Source organism: Serinus canaria, chromosome 9 (assembly GCF_022539315.1).
Source record: "Serinus canaria isolate serCan28SL12 chromosome 9, serCan2020, whole genome shotgun sequence".
Classification (NCBI taxonomy): Eukaryota; Metazoa; Chordata; class Aves; order Passeriformes; family Fringillidae; genus Serinus; species Serinus canaria.
In genome coordinates, this window is record NC_066323.1 from 15,458 (window position 1) to 33,679 (window position 18,222).

At 39.9% G+C, this 18,222-nt stretch overlaps 1 protein-coding gene across 2 annotated transcripts; it reads left to right on the top strand.

The window, feature by feature from the left end:
- Positions 1 to 894: 894 nt before the first annotated feature.
- Positions 895 to 15,499, top strand: GYG1 (glycogenin 1). 2 transcript variants are annotated; one of them, XM_009088960.3, is made up of 7 exons: positions 895 to 1,029; positions 4,275 to 4,410; positions 6,286 to 6,460; positions 6,769 to 6,931; positions 10,364 to 10,490; positions 13,606 to 13,825; positions 14,714 to 15,499. In XM_009088960.3, exons 1-7 carry the CDS (start codon positions 1,023 to 1,025, stop codon positions 14,873 to 14,875), a joined length of 990 nt encoding a protein of 329 aa, XP_009087208.3. In that variant the 5' UTR covers positions 895 to 1,022; the 3' UTR covers positions 14,876 to 15,499. The 2 variants fall into 2 exon arrangements, with proteins under 2 accessions (XP_009087208.3, XP_050833808.1); XM_050977851.1 differs by having other exon boundaries at positions 14,718 to 15,499.
- Positions 15,500 to 18,222: the final 2,723 nt, after the last annotated feature.

Sequence of the window (18,222 nt, forward strand, 5' to 3'; positions counted from 1 at the left end):
ATACTGGGGAAAGTAGGAGTTGGAGGGCTCTTTGTGAGTTTGCATTTGAGATTTTTAAATTTTTTTTAAATCCATTCATGGCTCATTTGCCATTTCTAGTCAGAAAGAAATCCCCTTACTAATAAACTTCCCTCCATTTATCGTGATCAAAAAGCAGTTACATTTCATCATCTTGAGGAAGGTAACGGACCACAGGAAAGGATCTGGGCATCCTGGGGGACACGAAATTAAACACGAGCCTAAATGTGCCCTTGCTGAGATGGTATCCTAGGTTGCACGAGGCAGATGGAGCGAGGGGATCCCTGCCCTCTGCTCAGCACTGCCGAGGCCACACCTGCAGGGCTGTGCTGAGTTCTGGGCTCCCCAGTTTGGAAGACATGAACACACTGGAGAGAGGGCAACAAGGGGCCACAAGGATGATGAAGGGAAAAATAAGCATCTCTCCTAGGAGGAAAGGCTGAGAGACCTGGGACCGTTCAGCCTTGGAGAAGAGGCAGCTCGGTGGATCCCTCCGAGTACTCCTGTACCCCTCCCCGCCTGTACTAACACCTGCAGGGAGTGTGGCAAGAGGACGGGGCCAAGCTCTTCCCAGTAGTTTTAGTCCTTCTTCCCGCACGGCTTAGCGGCCACAGAAGCAACGGTCCTGCTGTGTACCACCGCCGCTCCCAGCCTGAGCCACGGCACCCTAACACCGTCCTACCCTCTATTGGCGGAGCGGAGTATTTTGAGCATTTTCAAGCTCCGCTTTACCCGAGAGACACGGGAGTGGGTGGGCGGGGGTCCTTGAGGCCTCCCGGAGAGGGCGCGGTGTCGGGCCCGGAAGGAGGAGGGGTGACGTGCCGCCGCCGCGGGAGGCCATGGCGGGGGCTCCGCCCGCGGCGCCGCGGGGATTCCTCGGGGAGGGGCGTCCTCCTGCTGCCACTGACGCGCCGCTGCTGGCCCCGCCCCTATATAAGGGGCGGCCTCAGCGCGGCCCCGACCGCGGCCGTCGCGTCTCCCGCACCGACCTGCGCTCGGGCACCATGGCAGGTCAGTGTGCGCCCGCCCGGCTCGCGCCGCTCTTCGCGAGGGCCGCGGGCCGCGCTCGCGGAGCCGCCGCGGGATCGCCGCCGCCTCCGCGCCTATTTTTAGGCAGCCGTCCCGGCGGCGACCTGGCTTCGGCTGCTGGGGGCAGGGGCTGCTCGCGGGGGGTTCAGAGCCGTCCCGCCGGGCACCGCTGTGCGGTTTGAGAGGACGCGTACGGTGCCGGCTCTTCCCGCGCCTAGCTCCATGCTCTGCCCCAGGCTCCGTCCCCTAACGGGACGGGTGTCGCCGGCGTGGCGGGGAGCAGGATGGGCCGGAGAGGCCACTGTAGGGGTACAGCGGCTCACAGGGGAAAACCCAGCCCTCTCCTGAAACGCCGGAGAGAGCTTGTGATTTCTGTGATTTTTGATACTTTGCAGCGAGTAGGTCCTTACGGCTCTCCACGTACGTGTCACTTCTTTCTTCCGTTTTTTGTTTTTGTTGTTGTTTGGGGGGTTCTGTTTGTTTGGGGTTTTGTTTTTTGTTTTGAGGGTTGTTTGTTTGTTTTTCTTTCCCCCCGATTTTCACCTAAAGTTGTCAGCAAAGTCGGTTTAATTTTTAGGTCTGGAAGCCTGCAGGAAGTCTGCCCTCCGATACATGTCTTGATAAGATGCTCCTGTATCTCTAGGAATCCTGTACTCAAAAAACAAATGAGATATACTAGCACCTAACTCAGAGAATTGGAGAAAAGGACAAATCTTCCAGGGGAATTTTTTTAAATGATCTGGGGCAAGCACTCCAGTAACCTCTGCTTGCCATCAAATGAAAGATCTAGCTCAGACTTCTAGGATGCTAGTGGGTATGTAAGGGCTAGCAGAAAAACTCTTGCAAAGAGATATTATAGCCTATGAACTGGGCAGCTAAAGAGTTCTCTGAAGTAGCGTGGTTTTGTCTGGGTAAGTCAATTAGGAAGCTGTGCAACTGCCTCTCAATCTGTGTGGTTTTGAGGACATATTCTCACCAAGGGTTCATTATGTTTCAGGCCTAGCAGTGGCTGCTATGTAAACACAAGATTATGTGAAGTGTTTACATAGAAGGGGAAAAGGATGATTAGGGGGACCCACACAGCTGAAATACTTGATGTTTTGGTAGAATGGACTAGCCTTTTGCAGATATAACTTCCATAGTAAGCACCAACTGGTCTTGCCTAAATTGTAGCATGAGCTCCTGTACTTACGAATTATATAGAATAGAACACTTAGGTATGCTATATAGATGATATTGAACACAAACAGGATGCTATAGAGTAGATACAATAGAAACTTTAGATATAGAACAGAAAATAGTTTATTCGAAACTTTGGAAAGTTATGCTGACTTAGATGGTCTCTAGGTTGGCAATATTAACCTCCTGTCAAGCAGTTGTAATGTTTCCTCCTAGAGCTAGGATGCAGTAGAGGGTTTCTTAGCCTTTAGTCCATCATTAAATTGACTTTATTTCCCTAAAGACCTTTGTGTGTGTGATTATTCAGTTTCAAGAAGATGAGACAGAGTAGAAGTGTACCTGCTAACAGATCAATGAAGAAAAGATCTGTCTTTCAGTGGCAAGGTCACTTTAAGAATTAGTGCTACACTGCTAGGGGGAAAAAACCCCAAACAACATTCATATGAATATTGGGCACAATCCCACTGGATTTTTAGTGAGCTGTCTGAGAGCATAGTGTCAGACTTCCATGTATTGAATAGTAACATGCAAACTACCTAGTGAAAAACCCTATTAGGAGGCTGTTTAAACAACTTAAAATATTACACTCTTGCCCTTTCAAAGAAACATAAAGTTGTTCTGCAGACTTGCTGAATATGAACTAGTACAAACAGGCAGCTAAAAGTGAATTGAAACAAAATATCTTTATTCCTGGCATTATAGAAGCTTCTTTGATCTTTGTGATTGACCACTATAATCTAAATCCCTTGGGACTAGTTGGTTTTGCTGCTAAGCAAAATAGAAGGTTTTGTAGCTGGTCTATAGATCTTGCAGACCAGGTTTGCAGAGCTTACAGGCAGTTATGGTACATGATTGTCGGTTGTCAACTGTTAAGGGAGTATTAAGTTAAAAAGATATTGATGATGACTGCCTAGTGAACTTAGGCGTTGTGCCAAACAGCAATTTTTCTGAAAGGAGTCAGTATTTTAATCTTACTACTAGGCTTGATAGTAAGCCTTTAAATGCCCAGAACTCTCACTCTGATCTAACATAGTTAACACCTTCTGTAAAGAAAAGAAATCAAAGTTGCTAAAATAAATTTGACTCTTGAAATTCTTAGGAAAAAACTGTTTTGTTGATAGAGTGAAAATGGATTGGTAGAAAAGGGCATGCTTTGTAAAGTGATATAACTGAAAGGAGGTCTACATTAAAATTGTTAACAGTGAACTGAAGAACTTTTGAAGTTACTTATTTGCTTTTGAGAGTCCCCCTCTGGCAGTTTAAAACAACATGAAAGAAGGCAAAGCTTGTATAATATAGCTTCAATAAGTACTATAGGGTAAAACAATCTGTCTTAAGCTACATTTAAGATTCAACTGGAGCAGAAGATTATAGTACCTCTTTTTGCTCAAAGAGTAAAAATTGTTCCTGCAAGTTCTAAATTGCTTTTTGTATTACTGGTTACTTCCCATTTAAATCTTGCATTCTTGTGACAGAGCTGCAATCATGGGTTGCAGAACAACTCATCTGCAAAATCCTGAGCTAGCAAAACTTAAAACTGTTGTCTAAGATATAATTCAATGCTTACTTTCATTTGAAAATGAATTGCAATTTTTATGCTGCTTTAGCTTCAGGATTGAGAGTTGAACCTACAGAAACTCTACAAAACTCCACTAACTTTAGGCCAAAAGCAAGCCCACGGACTCCAAACGCTTTTTGCATAATAGCATATTAGTGGCCCAAGTAGAGCTCTTTAGACTTTTGGATTGTCTTTACTTTTGGCATGACTTATTTAACCTGGGCAAATTTGAACTGGTGCTCTCCTGAAATGGTCTTGGTTTTGTGGGTCATTTTACTGCATTTTGCCATGTGTCAAGTTACCAATAGCAAATATAGCTATGCAAACAATCTGCTTCATTGAGTCACATAGGAAGGCCCTGTACACAGAATTAAAGGGCACATCTTAGAGGTCTCACAGCAAGATTACCTAACAATATTCGGTTTCTAATGTATCTGTCTCAGAATAAAGTAGCGGATCGTGCTAACTTGACCACGTTCATTTCTTCCAGACCAGTCTTTTGTGACTCTAGCCACAAATGACTCCTATGTGAAAGGAGCACTAGTACTTGGTTCATCCTTGCAACAGTATAGAACAACGAGGAAGATGACTGCACTCATTACTCCTCAGGTCTCAGATCTTATGAGGTAAGGTCACTTACATGCTTCAGACTGCAACAGTTCCTGCTGATGTGAAGGTTGAAAAATGGAAGTTAACTTTCTTAATTGTAACCTTTCAAAGCTCTGGAAGCTAAACAGCTAATTTCAGCAGAACTCAACTTATCTGGAGTGCTCCAAGTTCTTCAAACATTAAACTATTTATGTTTTGGTGTGTTTTTCTTTCTTCTTCCCTATGATGAGTTAAACAAATAGTCTGCAGTTAGAGCTCTAAACCATGACTTGATACTGGTATTTCTGCTGGATCTTTGCTCTTTTGTAGTCCTGCTTAGAACTTCCAACAATGTGATATTGCCTGTGCATTTGTTAGTGTTACGTGTATGCATGTGGAGGTGAGGGCAGGGAATTAGTGTTTATTTGTTTTGCAGAAATATTCCCAATTGACATAATATAACACAAGCTCTATTGAAATCTAGCAGACACTTCAAATTTTATCATGGGAGAAGCGAGCAGAACTGAAGTAGCACCAAGTATGTCAAATCAGCAGCTGAACAGAGGCATCTAACAAGGTCACCACAGTACATCAAATGAAATTAAGAGGCAACTGCTTCCTACAGCCTCCTTAGAATAGTCTCACTATGGAGTGGACTGGATTCTTTCCACATGTAAGAGGGTTAAAAAAAAAACCAATGAAACAGTTGATAACTATGGGAACTACAGATGATAGGTCAAGATTCTCTAAATGGGGAAATAATTCTGAAAAGAGTTATCAATATATAGACACAATAGAGAGGTGACTCAATAAAGTAAATGCAGTGACTTTCCCTGGAGTCTCCTGGCAGGTAAACAGTTGTATTGCTATTAAAATGTTGCATATAGGATCATCCATTTCAGCCTACTAGGTGAGCATGCTCTTCGAAGGTGAACCTTAAATGTATTTATGTGCTAGTGCAAGCCACCTAGTACTGTGCCCTTAGACTAGTGATACTTATGTACCTAATGATGTAATTGGAACTTGTAATTCTCACCTTGTCTCCACTAACAAAGTATGCCTGAAGTTCAGAAGCACCAACTGTCAGTATGAAGACGGCCTTGCAAGGCAGAGTTCCAGAACTCATTTAAAAATTCTGTGGCTTAAATTGTACTGGCAGTTGCTGAGCATTCAAGATATGCTGAAGAACAGTAAGACTTGACTGATGCTTCCTATTCTAAGCAGCATGAACACCTTAATCTCTTGAACTAATGGTAATGCTCTATTGATGGTAAAGCAAAGGCTGGGTAACTGGCACAAAATTTCACTACACTGCCTGAAAGTCTGTCACTCTTTAATGAATATGATACTGGTTCAAAACATTTTGTACCCACAGCCATAACTAAGTCAATCCTGACAAGACTTCATGGGATAAAGAGTTTTAGCAACTAGGTCTAGTCAGGTGTCTCAAATGTCCCAGATGTCAAAAATCCAGAACAGTGTAAGTATTGCATAAAATTGTGTCTCAGCTGTTTTGGATTCAGCTACTGTCCTGCTCAAGCTAGTCTAAAAGCTTCCCATTTCTTAATTGTCTGCTCAGAGTAGTCTTATAAGTTGCTAGATCTCAGAGTCTGGATGAAAAAAAAAGCTTAGTGTATGACTTACTGAACTTGATAGCAATGCCAACTAAAACTCTGTGGAAGTAAAAAAAACAAAACCCCAAAAGATTTTTGTTCCCAAAAATGTGCACATTACAAACTTTATGGCAGGCAGGTGTATTCGTGTGCTCCAAAATATGCAGTCAACTTTTACTACTTTTCAACAAGAAATGTTGCCAGGTTTCCTGTTATTCTGCTTCTCTTTACGGAATCTGTCATGTGGTCTGCTGTTGGAGTACCTCTAGAACTAAATCTTGCCAATTGACTCTTCCCCAGGAGAGTGCTGGAAAAAGTCTTTGATGAAGTCATATTGGTAAATGTCTTGGATAGTGGGGATTCAGCACACTTGGCATTAATGAAAAGACCTGAGTTGGGCGTCACACTAACAAAGCTTCACTGCTGGGAACTGACACAGTTTTCAAAATGTGTTTTCATGGATGCAGACACAATGGTAAGTGGCTGTGTCTCGTGGTACTTCTCAAAGGCCTAGTATCAGGGTTGTTGGATTTCTTTCTGTGGGTTTTTTTTAAGAGTAGGGGTAATAATGGACTAGTAACAGTAAGAATGTGTGTGCCTTTTTAACTAAATTAACTGTTATGAAGTCTGTGGGGACTATTTCTGTAAAGTATTGTCTTCTATAAGATGAACACTGATAAAAGAACTTCCTTTCATGTCTTAGTGTTGATGACAAAATCCATGAAAAACATGATACCACAATTCCTAACCTAAAAGCATTTTTTTAAACTCCTTTACAATTAGGTTTTGTCAAATATAGATGAACTTTTTGAGAGAGAAGAGCTATCTGCAGCACCAGATCCAGGCTGGCCCGACTGTTTTAATTCAGGAGTTTTTGTTTACCGACCTTCCATTGAAACATACAGTCAGCTGTTACAGTTTGCCACAGAGAAAGGCAGCTTTGATGGTATGTATTAACTTGTATTCCAGTGTAAGTTAGACCAAAATGGTCTAACAGTATTTGGGATGGCTCAGTAGCTGCAGACATCTCATGGGGACTCTGTATGATGGAATTCTCCATATAAGTATGCGAAAATTGTGTCTTTCTCCAGAACAGAGGCTATCATGACAATATGTAGTAAAATTACTTTTTTCAGGCTTAGTGAAATAAAAACTGAGTTTGGCCTCCAGACTAACAGTGTAGAATTATAAAACAAGAAATGAAACTCCAGTACTATGCTTCACACATTCCTAACACTCAAGGCTTGGATGTTCTATACTAACTCAAGCTGCTATAGAAAAAATAGTACTGGTCAACTTGAGCACAGCTTCAGAGAATCAAACATTTGAAGATACAGCTATCTCTTCATATGCTGTGATGGCTTCCTGTCATTATAGCATAGTGACTGTCTCTTTTCCAATATCAAGTGCATGTAGTAGCCTTGGCTGCTTCCCACTATAGGTTACTTGGGATCCACCACTGTACCAGGTTTAAGCTTGAGAAGCCAGGTTGTGCTGTCCTGTAAATCTACTAAATCTGCTACTGTTGCAGTAAAAGCATATGTCGCTTGGAGACAGCTATAGTTAAAGACTTCTGAGTATCACTGTCTCCTGTCACTTAATTTCATCGTGTAACTACTGTGGTAGAAAACAAATTCTAACTGAAAAAATATATAGAAAACTATGTAAATAAGACCATAAAACGAATAATAGATAAAAGGTAATGTTGACTTACCTCTCAGTACTTTGTGAAAAGTAAAATATTCCGATGTCAATCCTAGTCTGCAGAATAATCCTTGTTACTGTAGGTACTCTTGTGTGTGGCCTTCTAAAGAACATTGGTCGCATCTGCATGCTCAATGCTACCTAATGAAAATGAATACTGCCATGTAATAAAGGTCAAAGGTGCAAACTGATCACCAGCTATAGCAAAATCTGTAGCGTAATTCTGAATTGTTGCATTAAAACAAACAAAACCTCCCAAGACCAACCAAACACCCTTTCCTCGCCCTCCCCAAAAACCCCAACCCCCCCCAAAAGCAACCAAGCAAAAAACCCCCAAATGAATAGAACTGTTTTTACAATATGCTTTCTGACTTGAATACTAAAGCCATGCAATAGTGGAACTTCCTTTGTCCTAAAAGCAAAGCAATTGCTGCAGCACTTAAGAGCGAAAACAGTGGGCTAATTGTTTAGTTATCAAATTTCTAGAACTGTAATTTCTAGTTCAGCTTCAAAATCTTAGTTTTTATTAAATGATAGCACTGATCTGAGTAATGATGCCATGGAGCCCTGGACCATCTGTATAAGCTACTGCTGAGCTCACGATCTTGGTAGGGAGAAAGGGAATTGAAAATTAAATTGACCTAGAGAGTAATAAAAGGGCCTAGGAAATGTAGTAAGAGAAACCTGTGAAGGGTCACTGCTTTTAATGGGACACAGGGATGCAAACTTAACAACCTACCAAACTGTGTGTAGTTGAAGTCAAGCTGCAAGTGCCTTGTCTGCAGTAGGAGTAACTAGGGCATAGAAGACCTTCCAGAATAGTTCTTGTATGTAACAGCAGACAGCTGCTTCCTGTGTAGTACTGTTGTCCAGAAACAGCAGAATGATGGCTACTTATGTAGACATCTTCTCTGTCTCTCTAAACTTTACATTTATAGATAATAAAGAATATGTCATGCAACTACTCTAGATATCATCTAAAAGTAGTGGATAGGAAAGAAAAGTTTGGTTTTAGAAGAAATCTGGTAGTACTGCTACCTTAAGAATGTTGCTGTTGCTTAGACAGTCCTCTTGCTTTTTAGCCTGGGATCCAAAATAGTCTTGCTGTATTGTACCTTGATATGTATCTGTAAATATGTAGTTAATATTAAGTACTGCCTGGTTTTTCATCTGATGTGTGAGATCCTGTTTATATAACAATACTGCCGTTGAAGTCTGAAATAGGACAGCTAGATACTGCTTTCATTGTCTGCTTTGGCACAAATGCATGCAATCTGAAAAAAGGCCAAGGATGTAAACCAATCTGAGCAAGAGAAAGTCCTGTAGAGTAAGTTAAATACACTCTTGCTGCCCCTTCAGTTCTCTTATGATGGATACAAGTTTTTCAAAAGTGCTTTCCTTCCTTTATGGATTGAGAAGCAAGTCAGAGGTTTGAAATTGCTGGACTGAGTCTCTGGCTGTTTCTTACTCTGCAATCTGCATGTATGCTGACAGCCGTAACAGGATACCTAGAATTTATATTTGTCAGTGTACTGTCCGTACATCTAAGTTTATGCTCCGCGCCCAGACACTTCAGCTGCAAAAAGCAAATTCTGCTCAAACAGCACTGACGGTATAAACCTTAATACTGCCCTAAATCAAATCATAGGCCACTAAAAACCTTTTCCTGAGTCAGCAGAGACTGAGTGCTTAAGAAAATGGAAGATTAAAATGAAACGTTGTCTGCTAAGCTATCCATTTACCTACCCCTTAGTAATGCCACTTGTGCATGCAGTGATAGGTGAAAGAATACAGCAAGTGACAGTCAGAGGACTCCCCTCAATCTCCTTGATAAAAGGGATTATTACCATTTAAAGACTAATCGTATTCATTGTGATAAAGAATGAATGGATGTAGATAAATAGGTTTTTACTTCTCAGTTGCTGCTTATAAACTAGTTTACTCTGGCCTGAAGGTTATATTTATTTTTTTAGCAAATTTACTACTGAGATACCAAACAACTTCAGATTCCCTTAACCTTGTAACAATCTCTACTTGCAAACTAAGACGTGACCCTTCTGAATGCAGATTGTTATCTTCATTTAATGGGTAGTCAGGAGCTTTTTATTATAGAATTAGGAACACCTATTATCTTTTAAGGAATTTGATGGAGTCTTACTAGAATTGTCAACAAGACTACATGTGCTTTTCTTAACAGATCAGTGTGGAGGTAGATGCATCTGGGACTGCAGGTCTAACAGGCCACTGATACCCTAACTGTCAGTGAGATGACGTTGGTCATGCATCTGTAAGCATAAGTAATAAAACTTATTGCTGCCATTTGATCTTCAGAGCTACAGCTGATCAGTGCTCAGTTGTACTGTTTTATTGTGGGGTGTTTTTGCTGCATTATACAGATTGAACTAAAGCCGTAAAAGAAACTGAATGTCAGGGTTTGTGAGCAGCTTCCTATCTTTTAACAAAAGTAACCCCATATATACTATTTCATTCTCTGCATTTTTGGAATAATCAAAGGCTGCAAGGTTTACAGGGCTGTTCACAAATAAAATGTAGTGCTCTGTGCCAGACTTCTACAGGACACGATAACTGCATTACCAAGTCTTAGTAAAGTGACTGAAAAAGATCTTCAAATAGCTGTCTGATGCTTGTAGCCTATTAATGCTTTCTCTTTTAGGTGCAGATCAGGGGTTATTAAACACCTTCTTCAGCAGCTGGGCAACAACAGACATGAGCAAACATCTACCGTTTATTTATAATTTGAGCAGCACTTCTGTATATTCCTACCTTCCAGCATTTAAAGCGTAAGTTGAAAACTTCAAGAAGACCTTCAGAGCTTACATAAACTAATTTCTTGTAACAGAATGAACAGACATGATGTGAGCTTACATGGGTTTTTTAGAAGTAGACTATTCCTGCCACTCAAAATATCATAATTTCTTCCCTTAAAAAGTAAAAGGTTTAATTGATGAAAGTCAAATTCTGCTGTATCTTCAGGTTAAACCATTCATCCCTGGTGATAACACTGAGTAAGCACATTTGACAGGTCACTTGCAAAAGGAAAAACCACTCCTCCAGTATAGGATACAGTCTATAACAATTCTAACCAATGGCAGTAGGCTCCTTAATCAACTTGAGCTGACCTTCAGCATGTCACTGGTGGTATCCTTCCCATTTAGATAACTTGCCCTTTCTTCACTCCAGTTACTTAGGGTGTTTAACAACCAGTAGTTACAATTTCATCTAATCAACTTATACCATTCAAATAAGTGTGGTGAACAAAGATTTGTATCAAGGTAGAATTCTCTCCTAACAGTCTTTCTAGACCTCTGTCAGTTCCTTAAGTAACAGCAAGATGGAACAAAGAATACATATCATTGCATATTTCCTCTGTGACAAAGCCTGTGTCCTCCCTAGCTAGCAGTGTTAGTGTGGCATGTGAGTAAACTGTATGTCAGAGGCAGGGTTGCTCAAAGTGTTATAACAATCCAGTTGAAAGGGGGTGGGGCAAGGGGGGGAAAGAAGGGAAACTGAAGTGTTACACAGAAACACTTTATTATGAGCTACAGAAGTGGGAGGCAAGAAGAGGGAAAGTGCCAAGTGCATAAAAACAATCTGATCTCTGAATGACATCAGGTTACTAGTGTCTAAAGCAGCAGCTGGCATAAGCAGGCCTTGCTGGCTCAAGATCAAACTATGTCTTGTGATCAGAATACTATTTGGAATCTTGTCATGCTAAAAGTGGAACACTTATTTAAAGAAATATATGCAAGCCTCAGAATGACTAAGTAGCTGGATAGCATTTGATAAACTAACATCTATTGTAAAGTACTCCCTCTTTCCATGGCTGGCTGTTAGTCTCATGACCTTAATTTTACAAATTACTTTGTTGCCACAGAACACTAATTGGATCTGGGAGCTCCTGACACAAATATCTTTAACTGATTGAATCAGTTGCTTAACTGAATTCATCAGACCTTCAAAAATAGAATGCTGGAAGTGCAGCATTGTAAGTAACATTCCCTGCTCAATAGATGGAACAAGTTCCCTTGGTTAGATCAGCAGCTACACTCCTGATACTCAACAGTTAGAATATAGTGAAATTTAAACCTACTGACAGCAATAGCTAAGTTTTTTGCAGCTTTGTACAGTGAGACTGGATTTCACAGCACTCTCAGTAATCCTTTTTCCAAAGGAAAATGCCAATTCATGACAAATGCTCTCTGACTTCAAAACAGTGATGAAGGACTTTTCTGGGAGATGTGGAAAGACAGATTAGTTGCTGAGGCCAGTGTGGACATAAAGCTTCCTAAAAGTTGAGCTTAAATGCCCAAATAAAGTATTGCAGGTCCAGAAAGTATCTAGAAAGCAGATGCTGAAAACATTGTGGAAGCTTGGCATCTGTTGTTCTGACTGTAAGTAGACAGGATACCAAGAGTATACTTCTCCATTTGCAACAAAGGTCATGATACTTCTTATGCATTCTATTCTCTAGCTTAACTTCCCTTGATTTTTAAACAATAATTTTCCTTAGAACAGGAGCAGCCTGAGACGAAGAAAACTCAGGTTTAGGACTGACAGTTAATAAAACTAAGGTAGTCCCCTTACACTAAATCTTGACTTTTGGGATTTAAAGTTAAAGCCCAGTAACTGACCTCTTGAGGACATTTTTTTTCATGCAGTTAAAGTAAAGTAAATACTTGGCCTTTCATGCACGCACTTCATTCTGCAATAAGATCAGTTGTATTGAAAACATTGAACATCAACATTGAAATATAGTTAAGGACCTTAAAATAGCATGAAACCTACAACACCATCCAAATGCATACTTGGTTTGAATATTGTATGGCTTTTGAAACACACCCATATTGTCTCTATGCACAGAACTCTTTAACACCTGAGTCCCGGTCAAAATGACCAGCATCTGCTTAATAAAACATTAGGCAAGCTACTTGATGTTACTCTCCATTTCAGTCATATTATGTTGACAAGAAAATCCAATGTGATGCATACTGAACTAGGTGAGATAGTTACTGTTAGCAGACAGGCCAGTATTGCTTGCTCACAAGACTGAATCAAGCTAAAACCCAGCTCTGGAGCTGTAGGAGAATGACGTGAATGTTGCCTCTTTCAGTGTTAAATTCTTTACTTGGAAAGAGGTGCATCTCATCTTTACTTTTAATACAGAAGAACATACTGATAACAGCTGGGATAAAGCTAAAAGTCCATATTGAAAATAGAGTGTAAAAGGTTTCAAAAAGAAACAAAAACAACCCACTACCAAACCCACCCATGGTTGCCCTAAGGTTATTTAGGAAGTAAGGGCTGTCTAGCAAGACCCTGCTGCACCAAGATCAGGACTGTTCTGAAAGGGCTTGGTTATACAAAGTTACTATTTTGCAGGGGGCATGGTCTACTTGCAGCAGAGCCATCCAAGGATCCATTTCTACAGGGCTATAAACTGAAAGAGTAACTCTTAACACTGACTGTTCTCTACATAATACTTGTGATGCTTAACTCTCTGGCTTGCTGACTTTGGAGTAGAATCTTTTTCACTTTTAAAACCAGTTCCGATTGCAATGGCTGCTTGAGACTGCTCTCCCCTGAGCTATGGACATGACCCTAAAGACTTGAGTTGTCTGTAAGTATTTAAACAGCCCAGACCACTAGGTTTTGGCTGTATTCTGACTAGTGCAATGTAGAATTCAGCTTGCATTTTTTCAGTTGTATCACAATGCTTTCAGTCCCGATAGACATTGGCAGTTTGATCATTTAGCATTTAGCCACCTAAATATATTCATATTTCTGTTTTCTGGACAAATATGGAAATAACAGGTTAAAAAAAGTTATGTCTGCCTGTCAAAACTTGTTTTCTAAACACATGTACAAACTGACTTCTAAAATTTTTCTGCCCAACAGGTTTGGTGCCAATACTAAGGTGGTGCATTTCCTGGGAAGCACAAAGCCGTGGAACTATACATATGACTCCAGAACAAAAAGCATAAAGGGCAACATGGATGACCCTAAAATAGTTCACCCAGAATTCCTCAACATGTGGTGGGATACCTACATAGCTGATGTTTTACCGTTACTAGAACAGCATGGAATTGTTAAAGAAATCACTACAGGGGTAAATATGGTACGTGCTCTAATAATCTTGTGCATCCATACCTAAGTATGGATGACAGGTTATTTACCAATGCATCAATTTCCCTTCCCTCTGTCCATCTCAAAGCATGGGTGTGGTTTACTTTGTGGGACGCAGGGTATTTTAGTTTTGTCCTTTTAAGCTTGGAATAAATAATACTACAAAAGAGAAGCATGCTAGACAGGTCTTGGACACGGCTGTATGCTCGCCTAAAACAAACTGTGTACATAGTTAATGTAGCACCAGGTCTTATACTGTAGTAAGTTCTTTGATGTAGTAACTTCTTTAATTTATACAGAGAAGGGTCTACGTCTTAATGTGTTGCAGCTAATACGGTTCTCAAGCAGAAGAACCCCAGGTCAGCATGCAAATATGTACATACAGATCTTGCATGGTGAATCACATTGCCTAGGACAACCAAACTAATGCTTCTAACTCTAGTTCTCATTCACAGAGTCTAGCAGCCTGCATCTGACTGCAGACTTCTTAGTCTTAGCTTAGTACATGGACCAGTTTAAGTTCTCAGCCTTTCTAAGACCAAAGTTATTGACGTCTTCAGATGTGCTTCTCTTGGTAATCTTGCATCTTTCTAACAAACTATTTGCAGCTATCGGGCTTGGTCTATACTCTGGCTTTCTCTTGTGGCTTCTGTAGAGAGGTATGAAGAACTGAACTTTTACTTTTTTTCCTTTTTTTCCCCCTTGCTAACTTCTGTAACTCTGCTTTGTTATTTTGCTAGGAAAGCTGCACAATCCCTACCCATTGGCAATGCTTGCTACTGCGCATGATAACATCAACTTTGTTGTCCCATTCTATGGCCTGTTGCTCGCTTTAGCTGTACAAAGTATTTCTATATTTTTACTCTACCTTTCCTTTTAGGCAGAAGTTACAGAGGCAGTGTCCCACGTATCAGTATCACCACTATTACCAACTGAATCTTCAGAAGAACGCAAGGAACGGTGGGAACAAGGCCAAGCTGACTATATGGGAGTGGATTCCTTTGACAACATCAAGAAGAAACTTGATACCTACCTTCAGTAGAAGTGCCTGTCTCAAACAGTGGTGATGCAAGGACTTGTTCCAGAACTAACAGCTAGAAAGGTATAGATGGTGGTCAGTTACACTTGCTAGTAGCTTGAGGAAAAACTTGGCTGAAGGCCTCTGCAGTGCTACAGATGAAGACTGAGCAAAAGCTAGGAAGCAGAATCCTTGGGCCACCTATTACTGCCCAATTTCCAATTCTCCATACTAGAATAAAGCCAGGTATTTTCAGCTTAAAATTTCTTCTGTTTTGATCAATTGGCTCAACATATTCTTTAAACTGGGTTTGTTACCTCACCTCATTAGGTGATTAGCATTGATTCCTTTGCTTGCTGTTTTAGATGTAAAATCTAATTCATGGGATTGCTCATACACTGGAGTGGTAGCCATTCTGCTTTACCATAAATGTATTAATGACACTGGGATACATACATGTAACAGTAATAGCACTGCTTTGCTCTTCCAGTCACAATTGCACTGAAATTTTGACCAGGTTCTTACGCACAGTGCCTGCAGCATGGCAGAATGCGTTTTTCAGTTCTGTATACTATGGGACTAGTAAACTGAGTTTTATCTGTTCCTTGCAATGTTGCACTTGATACAAAAATAAAAAGTTGTCATGCATTTCCTGTCTTCCCTAAACTCTTGAGCAATTAAAAAAAGGAGCTTTAAAGCAGTCTAACTACAATATTCAACAGGTATAAATATCCCTTAAGCTTTGCTGATACTACTCAAGCTCTCATTAGCGAATGTCCAGCTTTTAGTTCATAATTATTTAGAAGTACTTAGTGATTTGCTAGGAGTTGTTTAGGGCCAATCCCCATATTAACTTGCTATAAATATATGACAGGGCACATGAGGAAGTACCTGCTGAAGCTGTTTACATTAGTAACTTGAAGTTTGGGAAGAAGGCATCCCTCTTTCAAGTGACTAAAGAAACACCATCCCTAATGTAAGCCCTGTACAATGAACTTAGTCATAAAAACAACTGTGATATTACTTTGGCAAAGAAAGATTACGTAACTGCTTAAGTAACTGTACCTACCCTGGTAAGGAAAACTACTCTTCCCATGTGTAAAGACAGTAAAGAAAGTGCTTTTTTTGCCACATTTAGGCTACATGTACTCCAAGACACATGGAAAAGCAGTAAAAATAAAGCATGCTGATGACAGATTGGCTATCATCTGTACTAAGGTTTTCTATCCTTAAGTAAAAAGTCTAAACAGAACAAAATTAGTGGTTTTCTTACAGCTCTACCTTGCACAAATCCAGAAACACTAAGAAAATATTAATTCCTTATTTCCTAATAAAGGAGGATTTTGGCTGGAATTTAGTGATGGTGCTAAATCTTGAGCCTGGAGATAAAATAAACGATCAACAAGCTCTCACCATTTGCTGGTAAAGCAGAAGAAATAATATGAGTATAAGGGTTGGTCTATTTTAACTTGTTTTTACTACTTAATTCCTCTATGATTTAGTTGTTCACCATTTAGAAAAAATGCTAAAAGATGAGGTCCAAACCAAAGTAGCTTGTAGCTACTTAAAATAACATAGCATCTGAACTCCAGGTTGTAACTAGCCCTTTCCTGTATGGGTTTTTCTTTTGCTGTGTTTTTTGTTTGTTTGTTTTGGTTTGGTTTTTTTAAACATATAATTTTGAAGTTGTGTGAAAGCAGGAGGGATTACTAGTTACAGTCTGTAATGAAAAAAGTATAGTTTATCAAACAAATATTGGAGAGTTCTGCATACTCAAAGACTACTCTATGGAAAATGGTAAAATACTCTTTTAAGCCAAACAGTCTAACTTGTCCTCCCCTTGTCTGTATTTATACTGGAGAGTAGGGACATTACTTCTTTTTAAACTTAGTTTTAGAGAACCAAGAAAGTATGAAAGTGTGATACTTATTACCTGCCTAAAAATTTGGTTTAGCATGTATGTTTTGTTACATTCATACAATAAGATAAGGAGAGATGCTGAATAAGATGAAAACCAGCATGTTTTGGGTTAGCAAATACCGTTAGTGAAGAAAGATAACCTGTGAAAAGAATTCTGTTGTAGCCTCTGTAACTCATACTATGATCAAGTGTTTACCACAGCCTCAGGAAAGGTATAGGTATACCAAATTCTATGCAGCTTATTTTCAATAAAATGACCTTTATGTCATTATTTGCCACTATTTCCTTCACAATTGCTGTAGGCAGCTTTTGCAGAAAAGTAGAGATCCCTTTTTTCCCTTGCAGTAGCATCACTTGATACATCAGGCAGTTTTCTGCTCTAATCTGAACATACTCAAAAAACAGCACTATACTCTAAACATCATTATTCAGAAGAATCACAGCACTGCTTAGATTGCAACTCAAATATTGGAACTTCATCTGCCATAATGAAGCCTATAATCTAAGGCTTTCCTTAAATGGAGACAACTCAGAGCAACTCTTAAAAGCTTAAGAAGCATTTTTTCCATATACATCCTTATTTTATGTATAGGGTAAGGAAAAAAAAAGGAAGGAACAAAAAACAAAACCCCCAAACAAGCAAACAAAACCCAACCAAAATCAGAATGACAGACTACTAGCTCAGTCTTTGGAATTAAAAATAATTCCAAAAGCTTACTCCTAGAACATACCGTTCAAACTTCACAAAAGAGAATGCGAAATGCCAGGCTACTTACAGATCACGAAAAGCAGAAGAAAAATCCAAACAGTCAGAACACCAAGGTATTTAACCACTTGCTTACTGAACAGCTCCATCAAATCAGACAGGACTTTTCTGTGCTCAGCTTTTACCTCTTTTCTCTCAGATACATTAATGGCTTTCCTGGGAGAAACCATAAAGCTTAGTAGTACCTTCATTAAGTTATATGTGGCTTTGGAACATGGAAATAACAGATCGAAAAATACTAGTCATTGGTTTTAATTCTTTTTATAATCATACTAAGCTATTTTACAAAATGTCAGCATATGTTCACATAAGTAATGGTGTAGTTTGACTAGCCATAGAAATGGTTCTCTTGCTTGTGAAATTCTTACTTGCAAAATGGATATAACAAAAAAAAGGCCAAATCCCCCTTCATAATTACAAATAATTTTTCCAGCTTATCTCTAAATATCAAAATCTGTACCAGCAAAACACAAATAAAGTTTAACTTACATAAACTCTATGCAAAAAACCAAAACAAAGTAAAAAAACAAACAAAACACCCCCTGCCAAAAAAAATGGCACTCAAAACCCAACTTCAATCAGGTTTGGCTGTTCTCTTGTTCTTTTCCAGCCTTCCAGTGGCAATCAGATACTGGGGTTCATGCTGTCTTCCATCGTTTGTGTCCTTGTAATTCTTTTTCTAACA